Raw genomic sequence first — 11771 nt, forward strand, 5'->3', positions numbered from 1 at the left:
GAAGCTTTAATCCCATGAAAGTATTCAAATTAGTAGATTACCAACAGAGGTTAGCCCATAGCAAGGAGAGTAACTCAAGGAATACACACTATTTAAAAGAAGTATGGTGCTAGTAGCAAGTTGAGATTGAAAAGTTTGGAATCTTGTATTCCAGGAATTGAATGCTGCCAATTTGAATTTCCATATCTAGGTCCTTATGAAGTTACAGTAGTGTTTTTGGAGGTTTTTTAAGTCAGTCTAGAAAATATTGTTATGTATTGCTGCATTCTGTTGTAGACTGATATCTAAGCTTATCCTTTGATTAAACATAAGCTTTTGGCAGACGACGTGCTTTTTTAAGTTCACTTATGTTGTAAATAGTATTTTTGTCTGTAAGCAGCTATTGGATACTAGAGAAAGAATGTAATATCCAATACTGAAAGTTAATTTACACAGGAGTCCTTGTGCAAAGTGTTTGCTGAGTATAACATGAGAGCGTAATGTGCAAGCATTGTGGTGCATCAGCTGCTCCAGTAACCAATATGCTGTTTTCAAGCTACAGTGCTGTTCTATGCAGCACAAAGGGTTGGAGTGGAAAAGGATTGAGGAGAATTGAAAAATATTTTGCTGCTTCTGACAGCACTGACTTTCATTGTTTGAAACACCATTTTCGTTAGTTGTAATTAATACTGATTTGAAACTGAGCATTAAAATGTGGTGCATACTTAAGGCAGCTCTGTATGGACAAAAGCGTAAATGTGGATTTGCCTCTTCAAGAAGAGAGCACTGCAGAACCTTGTTCAAAGGGTAAAAGGCATCTCAGTGGAAAGGTTAAATTCAGTCACCATTAACTTCCAGTGTGATGGCACTGGCTTGCTCTGCTACACTGGTTCTCCTGGTGGTCATCCACTTTTCCTGTCAGTGCATGTGCTTGAGCACAAGAAAGAGGGGATTATGGAGCTGAGTACTGGAGGGGAATAAGGAACGTGCTGTAAAAGAGAGGCTGTTGGGCAGAGGGAGGGAGCATCAGCAAACGAAACTGGATTTGGTTTGGGTATGGAGGCGGGAGCAGAGGAACACAGAGAGAGTTAGGCAGATTTAGGGAAAAGACTCTTTGTAAAGGGAGCCTGAGAGACAGAGAGAAAAAAGTTAGGGCAAGGTGGCATGCCCATTGCTTTCCTTCTTGTATTGAATGAGAAAGTATTGCAAGGCAGGTAATACTTGTTTGAGGATAGATAGAGATGCAAAGCTCTATCATAACATCTTTCTAGTTCTGATAGTCAAAACCAAGCTGCTCCAAGTTTGAGGGCTTCACATACCTTGTCCCGTGTTGATATCAGCTGCAAAAAAAGACAGCAACAAAAAGTACAATATTGATACTGAGCACAAAAGAAAACCCTTTGTGTCACCAGCAGGGCTTATCTGTTCTGTGCCCTGCCACCACCTGCTTTCTGGGTGGGAGGCTGGAGAGGATTTCAGCTGCTGTGGAGGCTGGCTTGCAGAAGAGGCAGTTCAGGCCAGCCAAGTGAAAGGAAATACACTGGTTGCATCATGTGAGGGCAGAGGGGTTCATCACACTTGGGGCTCTTCATAACTTTCTCAGTTGTCTGTGTGGCCACTTCAACTGGAAGTTGTTTGGTTCATAGCTTAGCTTGTGGCTTTTCTCTATAACACAGCATTTCCTTGCTGGTGAGAGAGGAGAGCAGAGGTGGGATGAGCACTGGGAAGTTTTGTTGAAGGATTCATCCTGTCATTATTTCTTGCTCTCAGTTCAGTATGGACATGGAATTAGCAACACAGAGCTTTGTTACATAAAATTAGAGAGGCTGTTGGTTTGTTTCCTTTAATGGTCCTTAAAGGAACATATTTTGAATGGGACAGATTTTTCCCACCCATTAGGAGTACAATATCTCTCAATAGATAGTCCTGTTTCTGAAGGACTAGCTAGCATTGTTTTCTCAAAGTGTTACAGCTACATAGAAAACTTACGCTTATGTCCTTAGAGGACTGTAGCTGTAGTAAAACACTACTAACTTATTTATCAGATATCAAACACTAGCTAGTGGTCAGCAGTGAAAAAAATTTTAAAGCATTCCAGCATTATCACACAAATTGTTCTTTTAGATAACACATGTCAGATTTTGCAGGCTTTGTCAAGCAAGTTATTATCATTTGTTCTGCCCACAGCTTGTGTTTGTGATTGCTGGCCAGATGATCTCATCTTTTGCTGTGGTCTAGCTCAGGGCAAGACTTTATTGAAGGACTTAAGAGCAAGCAATATTAATTTCAGCCACCCTTTTCCATTGCAAATAGCTGAATTCCCAGGGTATTTTGGGAAGACCTGACTAGTTCTGCTTGAGAAGTTGACGTAAGACCATAAAACCTGTTGTTTCTAAGAAGCAGGGGAAGCTGGAGTTTGTTTGGGATTGTTTCTCAGATCTGATCTAAAATGGTAGAAGGGTGATTGTGATCAATGCTGGTTTGTGTATTTTTTTGTTTGCTTTTAGGAGAAACCCAGAAGCTTCACCCCCAACTTACTTAGTTTGTAGGAAAAATCAGTATTTTCAAAATAAATTGTTGGGATCTTTGACTTTACAAATTACTTGTGTGACTTATTCTTCAGGTTACTATCGTACAGAAAGAGATAAGGGGACACAGTATGAGCTGTTTTATAAGAAGATGGATGGCATGGAGTACAGGCATGTCACCTTGTTCCGACCTTTTGGACCCCTCATGAAAGTGAAGAGTGAAACAGTCGATATTTCTAGATCCATTATTAACATTATTGTTCCTCTTGCTGGAAGAACTGAGGCATTTGCACAATTTATGCAAAACTTTAGGTAGGTGCATGAGATTATATAGTGAGCTATATTGCTGATTTTCAGTCTTTTTTTTCCTTTTCAGACAGAATTCCTGTTCTGGTTGATTTGCGACAGAACGAATTATTCCAAAATTGTGTGCAACTGCCTTGAGATGTTTATAATTGAACTTACTGTATGCAGAAAATATTCCTTCTAAAAGAATTGAAATAATTCTCAAATTGCAGCAAAACCTCTTTTAGACCAAATGAACCATTGTGAACCCGGACACAGATGATCTGAAACATAATTTTTGTATTTGCATCAGTTGCAGAACGCCTGTTTATATAAAAAGGTGTTGGAATGTGACACACAGTATTGGAACCTTCTGATTCAAATGGGAAAGATGGGGAAATAAGAGGGGAAAACATCTTTCCTTGGTTTTTTTTGAAGCTGTTTGGTGCTTGACCGGAATATTTAAATCTTCCAATACATTTTAATGCAGTAGCTTTTTTAAATAACTGAAGATTCTCTGTTGTAGATAATTATTAATATCATCTTTTCTTTGTGCTTATAGGGATGTGTGTATTCATCAGGATAAGCGTGTTCACCTCACAGTGGTCTATTTTGGACAAGATGCACTATCAGAAGTACAAAGCATCCTAGAATCTGTAGCTAGGTAAGTGTGCTGATCCAGCATCAGTCAACACAAACAATATTGATGGGCATTTAAAATGTTTTTTAAAAAAAATGAAAAAATAATAAGGGTATATTCCATTACAGGTTACTAAGAAAGGTAAGCTTTGTTTGCACCACAATGTTTTTGGTTGGCATTTTAGAGCTTATGTTGCAAGAGTCTCCTGAAGACTACTAAAAATCAAGTCATAGGCCAGAAAAGACTGTGAGGTTTCTATCTGACAGTTCAAAAAACAAGAGGGGTGAGCTTTGCAGTAGATACTCAGTCTTGCTAACAGATTGATCAGGGTTCAAGTTCTTTGGAACCAGGCTATACTTTTCAATAGTTATTTCACTGGAGGAACAATTGTATTTAATGACTAAGAGGAGAAATATAGTCAAAGTAGGCCTATACTGGCCCTATGCCATAGAAAATTTTAAGCCCAGTTTCATTGTGGCTATCTCAGCAAATAGCATTATGTTGATAAAATGCCCATATTAAAGCAACATTTGGGCATCTTATACTGGGAGCCTGTTACCCTTGTTAGCCCAAATTAAGCTGAGCTCTCATGTAATCAGTCCCTGCCTCACGATGGTGGCCAGAGCTCCCCTTGATGACATACTCTCAGCATAGGCTGTCGTGTCACCAGCCTTTAACATGTGACAGCCACTTAACATGGCATGCGTAGGCATCTTCTAGGAAGCTGTTTCTCCCCTTCTCCTGCAGACCCTCTCTGGCATGTAGCTTGCCATGTGCTAGATCCCTCCATCTCTGAGGCTACTCTGCTGCCTGCCCTGCTCTCTTTGAGATGTCCCCTTAGAACCCTGAGTCAGATTCAGTGCTGCAAACTCACTGGGTAGTTTTCTGGATTTGTATCTTCTTAGTGGTGCTACTTTTGTGTATCTTCATTCTGTTCTCTTCAAGCATTGTCCTATGAAGTGTCTCTGAAATAAACACTTAACTTTGCTTCAAGATGTTCCCTGGGTGTATTTCCAAACTCGTTTTGCAGCTCCTTCCCTCTTGTGCTGTGAGTACAGGCGTGTGTGCTACTGGTATGAAAGAGCAAGGAGAAGCAATGGGTTGTGGTGGCATCATCACACAGATGCCTTTGCCTCTTGAGTTTGGTGATGCCAGGACTCTAGCATTCTGTTTGCCTTCCTCTGAACTAGTGAAGACAGAAATATTGCTCTTTCAGTCAGGACTTCTTAGTTTGTGGGGACAAATTTTAGATGCCATTGTAATTCTAGAGAGCAGTTTAATTCATGTCAGTTGCCAAAAGGCCTTTTAATCTGTCTGAATGATTAAATATCAAGTTATGCAGTAAGACCAAGGTCTATCTTTTTACAATGTCTAAAGTTAAAATAGACAACTGAGTGGAACACATATTTTTTTTCTTATCCTGATGATACAACTGTTTGTTGGAGTTTTTTTAATATTTCCGGAATATAATTGTGGTAAAATGCTGAAAAACTATAAATGGTCCCTCTGCCCCTCCACAGGAATTTATTTTGGGTTTGTCTCTGTTTTTCTTGTAGAGAAACTAACTTCCACAATTACACGCTTGTCTCTCTGAATGAGGAATTTAACCGAGGCCGAGGACTTGACATGGGTGCCAGAGCCTGGGAAAAGGGCGAGGTCCTGATGTTCTTCTGTGATGTTGATGTTTATTTCACAGCTGAGTTCCTCAACAGTTGTCGCTTAAATGCTGAGCCTGGTATGTTCTCTTAATGTTGCTGTAATGGACTCTTGTTACCTTGTTTGGCTTAACTGAGCTGTGTTGAGGAAACAGAAAACTAACTTGAATTGTGGAGCTTATTCAATATCATGCACCTTGAAAAGTCAAGGACAGTTCGTGCACAAAAGGCCGTTTAGACTGAGAAATGACTTGTGCCTTAATGTGGCTTGTTTTGAGAACACATTGTCTTGTACAACGTGTGCAATTTTTGTTTTCTTAAGATTTAGTTGTCTAAAAGAGAGCCGGACAGTTTAATTGCTTTAACAATTAGACTGCATGTAATTTTTTGTAACAAAACTCAGTGTAATGCTGTACAGTGGAAGATAATTTTTGTTACACTGAAATCTCTTAATTTTGTTTTGTCTTCTCACATTGTGTATGGCCAGGACACATCACATACGAATAGTTTTCAGTAGAGCTGCAAAGTGCTCCTTATGGAGACTGAGCTAATGTTCCACAGGTAGATCCCAAGCTCTGAAGTTGTCCGACTGTTTTTCACAAGTTTGTATGAGCCTTGCTTGTTTTACAAGCTTTTGCCAAGAAGGATAAGCTTTCTTGGGTTAACAAGCATGCTACTTAAGACTTTCTCCTGTCAAACATGTGTTAGGGTTCTTTTTAATGCTTACTTTTATTCCAGACTTGTTGCAGCCAGAAACCATTTTCTCCAAATGCCAATTTGAAATGAATAAACTTAATAACAGGCAAGAAAATCCTCTATAAGCCAGATATTTGAGTTCTGTTTCTTGCTTTTTCTTTCATTTCTGTCTATCTTTACACTTCATGAAACAAGTTGTATAAATAACTGGAAAAATGTTGGAGAGGAGCGTCTTGTAAGCTTTAAGAAGGAAAGGAGTTCTAGAGACTGCTTGACAATTTACACTGGCGGTTTGTGACCTTTGCTTCAAGTGAGATCTGAAAATGCTTCTCGGAGTACTGAATATTCTTATGGACTGTTGTCAATATCTTTGCACTGGCAATGCAAGACATTCATGATAAATATTTATGTGGCTTCTGTAATAGACATAGAACTGGTGGTGTCAGCATAATCAGGATGCTCATGATGCTCATGTGCTTAATGCCCTTGCAGGATGTCCTGATTATATCTGGGTTTACATGTTTGTGGAAAGAGGCAAACTCCTAAAACTCAAGCAATGCAAGGTGTTACTTGGACTTGGTTATTATTTAGTTTTACTGCATACCATTATTGCAGGGCTTTTTCACTGTCACCTAATGTGATACTAAGATGTATAGTATTTTTTATGTATATAAGTATGTACAACTATGTGTGTGAACTGATAGTGTCTATGTACGTATGTATTTTTTGAATCCTTTGGACCCTGCCCCACTAGATGTTACAGGCTGCCTAAGTGGGAAATCCTAGCAGCTAGTCCTTGTGTTTGTTTTCACTGGATGGCTAATAGGTAATATTTTACATAAAAATAGTGTTTCTAGTTTCCCTCTTGCCTTCAAAAAGCATGCTCACAGTGAGTAACAATTACCTTTTGACTTCCAGGGAAAAAGGTTTTTTATCCTGTGGTATTCAGCCTTTACAATCCCGCTATTGTCTATGCCAACCAAGATATACCACCCCCTGTGGAGCAGCAATTGGTAAGCAGCATGATTTAATCTGGATAGAATTAGGTGTGCTTTGTATTAAAACAAAACTAAGTGTTACTTAAGAATTTGTTTGGGATACCTTGTGACCTTTGACAGTTCTTATCTTAACACTTTGTTATGAGCAAAGCACTTGGAAGAGAAGTTATCAAACGATACAAAACTCAGATAAACTTGGAATTCTACCTAGTTTAAAAAAAATTGCTCTTAATCAAACGAAGTTGGTAGTTCTGATCTGTTGCTTCTTATCTGTTGCTTATTCTGGCTTGGGAAATCAGTATTTTAGGAGGATGAGGGCATGACATGGCAGCAACTTCCATATTGTGTTCCAGCAAACAAAGAAATGGTGAAATGCCAAAATCCTCTGAATAAGATTTCCTCGGTATTGATTCTCTTTGCCGCCCAACAAATGGTAGTTGCAGGAAGTGTGCCATATAACTTGAGGTGGGCTATGATGTTCAGGCAGTTGCTTTTTCTTGTTCTAGACAGATGTACTCTTTGCACGTTTCTTTACCTTTGCCATCCAACATCTGCCAGAACTGTTGGATGTTATACTGCTAATTTCATCTTGCCTTTGAAATGAGACACTGCTTTTAGGGAAACTTGTAGTCAAAATAGTAAACAAACCCTGCAAATATTCAAGAAAACAAGTTTAAGGATAACTTGGAGCTCAGTACTGTGTTTCAGGTTCCTTTTGTCCTTGAAGATGGTATGGCCATGGTACAAATCACAGCCATATTAAAAGAGAAAACATAATAACCCGCATTCCTTATGTTGTTTGCAAGGATCCTGCTGAAAGGTGGGGGGAAAGCTTTTGCTTATGGCCTCAGGTAGTCACAGCTGAGAGAGAGGTGAGCCCCTGCCTGACAGCTCTGCTGTTAACTTTTTTGAACTGAACAATATTACAGTTGCTGACTTCAGCCACAAAGCTTACTTTCTTGTCATATCAGTTCAAGAAGAGACAAACGTGGCCTTAGAAAACAGATAGGAATTGGAGTATTGGGAACAGATGATGTAGCAATAGACTAACAGTGATTTGGTCTGGGCTGATATATAGAAAATAGAGGTGGTGTGGCAGAAAGGTAAATGTGGAAACTGCAGTGAATGTAAGTATTTGAAATCGAAATGCAAAGGGTGAAGTGAACAGCAGGTCATTAGGAAGCCCATATCAGTGCATGACTGCAAGTATTGTGCTCTATCCTGTACTCGGCAAATGATAAGAAAAGCTTAGCTTTTCACAAAACCAAGTGCAATGTACCTCCTTAGATGCATTTTACATTTTAAAATGATACTGTTTTAAAATTGCAGATACACAAGAAGGATTCTGGTTTCTGGCGGGATTTTGGCTTTGGCATGACTTGTCAATATCGGACGGACTTTCTGGCTGTTGGTAAGATGAAACTGTAAAGAAAAAAATTGTGTGTTTAAAAATTGCTTCTCTGGTCTGGAGACAGATCTCTGACAAGAAAGTAATGCATTTATTCCTTGTTTTATTTTCTCAAGCCCAGCAGTCAGACTTGCTTGATAAGTTTGACCAATAAGATTAAATTAGTTTTTCTAGCTTTTTATGTCTCATCTGATGAGCATTTGTTAAAAGTCACAATAATTTTAGTAGAAACATTTCACTCTAGAACTTCTAAAAATACTGCTTTTGTTGGCTGCTTTTTATCTGTTCGAAGCTAATTAATCAAGTTTAAGAAACATAAGTAAACCACTAACATAGACAAGAAGCATTCAAATTCTTTCTTTTAAATAACCTTGAGTAGGTGAATACAGTTGTTTGAGGCTTTAGAAATGTGCTTTGGACCCCCTCTTGTGGCATGGTCTTAAAACTGAGGAAAGCTTGGTGTGCTTAAATGTGGACAATTGTCTTGAACATAGTCTGCTAGAAGATGTAATGATACAGCCCTACGTGCTGTACAATGACTTGAATACAGACTGATTTCTAGTACTAGTCATACTGCCATCTGTATGGTATATGCTAAACAAAGACTTCATAATTCTGGAGTTTTGAAATTGTACAAGAGCATCGGTCCATGTTCACTGTAGTCCTGGAAAAGCAAGAGAACTTAAAATGGCAAAACATGTTCCTATCCATAATCCAGATTTTCAGTTGTGACCTATGGAGTAATTGCTGGCAGTTTGAAAGAACTTCTCATATGGTGCATGACAGCTTCATTTTCCGGCTGCTAAAATCCATTATGCTTCCTAAAAATAATCCAAAGGCACAGTCACTGAGGTTTGCCTCCAGTTTTCTGCAGCTGTCACATGGGATGTCGTGCATAATGCAATTTGGAGACACTGTTCTAAGAGACCTTCTGAAGTCAACAGATCTGTGTCCTGGGCAGTTTCCACCACAAAGGATGTGGTATTCTTGAACGATGTGGTATTCTCGCTCAAATTGGCATGTGTTGGCATGGAAAACATAGTTAATTGCTCCAGAATTTCTGGTATGTCCTATCAGATCTGGTAACATGTTTGCACATGGAGTATTGCTTTTTTTGCCTTACATCTAACCTGTGTGCCCAAATAACATTTTCTGATATTGTTTTTGTAGGGGGTTTTGACTTGGAAGTGAAAGGCTGGGGCGGTGAGGATGTTCACCTTTACAGAAAGTACTTGCATGGTGACCTCATTGTGGTCAGGACGCCGGTCCCTGGTCTCTTTCACCTCTGGCACGAGAAACATTGTGCAGACGAGCTCACTCCGGAGCAGTATCGCATGTGTATCCTGTCCAAAGCCATGAATGAGGCCTCTCACTCGCACCTTGGGATGCTGGTTTTCAGGGAGGAGATCGAGACTCACCTCCGTAAGCAGGCTTACAGGACTAACAGTGAAACAGTGGGTTAAATGTCACCCCTGTGACATTTGATGACTTCAAATTCACAGTGAACCAGCATCATTTTACAGCCTTAATTCAGCTTACAAATGCAGTGCCTCTCTTTTTCAGTGAAGAAGAGTTTAGAGGGTTTTTGGTTCTTGTATTTGTTTTCTGAGTAATTCTTTGACTGATATGCTATTACCTACATTTCTTGCAAGTTCAGACACCTCAGATGAATTGGAAAGCATATGTAGTTCAAGGAAAGTGTCTTCAGTATTGATTGGAAAAATCTGTGGAATGTACAATTCAACAATTTTCCATGTGGTATGTTTCGGTTTTTATATTTGCATCATGTTAAAAATTAAATGAAATAATCTTTTGTGTCTTGAGTATTTTGCAGTCTGTATGGCTCACTGCACTGTGACTTTAGAAGGATACTATACTTACACTCCATTATAGAAACAAGAGAAGTGTGGAAAATAATCTCACATGAAAGGTACATGGACATGCTGACAGTACGGCAGCTGTTTGGGTGCTGATTTTGCAGCAAGGCCTTGGTGCTGCATTTGCTGCATTAACAGACATTAACATGGTTAAATATAGAATAATTCAGGGGGTTGGGGAATGAAAATGTGTTCAGAGGAAATTTTAGAGCATATAATGTAACTTCACATTGAAAAGAAGACACCAACTTCTTATTTCTGTGATGGACCAAATAAGTTGGGAATGTTCCACTTTGGTGTTTCTGGGTCTGGTCTTTTCCCACAGTAGATGCCTCATCACAGAATCCCTTCTATAAACTGAGCTATGCTATTAAACTTGTTTGTTTAAATGTTTTGGCTCCACTCCTCCTTGTTCAAAGGCCCTGACAATGTGTCTCATCCTTTAAGTTGAGGAACCATCTTTTCATTCCCATATAAATTTATTAGAGGCCTGTTTGCTTTTATGCCAATATTGTTTTTGCATTCTCTTTTGAGCATTTTCATGACATGTTTTTGTAAGGCAGTCATATACTCTTGTTTCAGTGACTGAAAAAGCAAGTGCTATTACAGTCTTTCTTTACACAATGCTCTCCATTCCACTCATTATCCTAGTAGCCTTATTCTTCACTTTTTCAGTTTGAGGACATTTTAGGGTGTTGGTGGTTTTTTTTTTTCTGGTGGTTTGTTTGTTTGTTTTGTTTGTTTGTTTTTTTGCTTGGTTGATCTTTTTGAGCATGCATAAGCAGAATTATGCTGTGATCTCATTAGTGCCTTGTACAATGGCACTGCTAGTTTGCTACTTTCCTTTTGGGTATTTTGGGATGCATAAACGTTTTAAATGCAGGCAGGTCATTTTCTTCATGTTGTCTTATATGATACCATATGGCATGCCTCATTTTTAATACATTTGTTTATAGGATGAATGCTGAGAATGCTAATTCAGTGGTTAAACCATTCGCATGGTCTCCACTGAATTTAGATATGAGTTGAAAACCCTTCTCAAACCAGGTAATTAAGATCTCTCTATGAATTTAGTTTGCTCAAGAATTCTGAAGGCAACTAAAATTTGATTGGTTGATTTCTGAATAGCAGATATGCTGTGCAGATAGTTCTGGACACTGATCCTTTTTTATGTATATAAAATTTGCCTTTATGTAACTTATTGTGGAGAACAGTGTACTGTATTGTACTTAGAGTGAAGAGGATGCATTGCAAGATGTCTTGCAGTTGATATTCTCAATATAATAAATGGAATTTCTGCATTTTAGAACTTGTTTTAAGCTGTTTCTTTGAAATAACTTATACCAGATGCTATCTTACTTTGGTATCTTGATGGTTACTAACAAAAATTGTAAGGTATTGGAGGGGAAAAGATTAAATACATTATTATGACATGAGGTGAAGATACAAGTGGGGCGTTCTCCTGAGATTCCTGGCTTTAAAATTTGAGCTGCTATTGCTGTCCTGGCTCTGCTGCACAAGAATAAGCATGAAAAAATGCCCCTCTCTGCCACTGCCACTACTTGACACGTACTGGGGTGGATACTGGGGTAGTGCATGGGTGTTCAGCATTGCTGCACCTCATCTCTTGGCACTCAGACACCATGTCAGAAGGATCTGATTGTCCCAGTTCTCATGTTTGGAAACAGCAAGCTACTGATGCTGA

At 38.9% G+C, this 11771-nt stretch overlaps 1 protein-coding gene across 2 annotated transcripts in view; it reads left to right on the forward strand.

The window, feature by feature from the left end:
- Window positions 1-11372, forward strand: part of CSGALNACT2 (chondroitin sulfate N-acetylgalactosaminyltransferase 2) — a 31897-nt gene extending 20525 nt beyond the window's left edge. For both annotated transcript variants that reach the window (XM_071563952.1, XM_071563954.1), the window contains 6 exons: window positions 2603-2819; window positions 3355-3456; window positions 4989-5167; window positions 6702-6796; window positions 8111-8192; window positions 9360-11372. In XM_071563952.1, the coding sequence (XP_071420053.1) occupies window positions 2603-2819; window positions 3355-3456; window positions 4989-5167; window positions 6702-6796; window positions 8111-8192; window positions 9360-9652 (968 nt within the window). In that variant the 3' untranslated portion in view covers window positions 9653-11372. The remainder of the gene's footprint in view (window positions 1-2602; window positions 2820-3354; window positions 3457-4988; window positions 5168-6701; window positions 6797-8110; window positions 8193-9359) is intronic.
- Window positions 11373-11771: the final 399 nt, after the last annotated feature.

Source organism: Pithys albifrons, chromosome 9, assembly GCF_047495875.1.
Source record: "Pithys albifrons albifrons isolate INPA30051 chromosome 9, PitAlb_v1, whole genome shotgun sequence".
Lineage (NCBI taxonomy): Eukaryota > Metazoa > Chordata > Aves > Passeriformes > Thamnophilidae > Pithys > Pithys albifrons.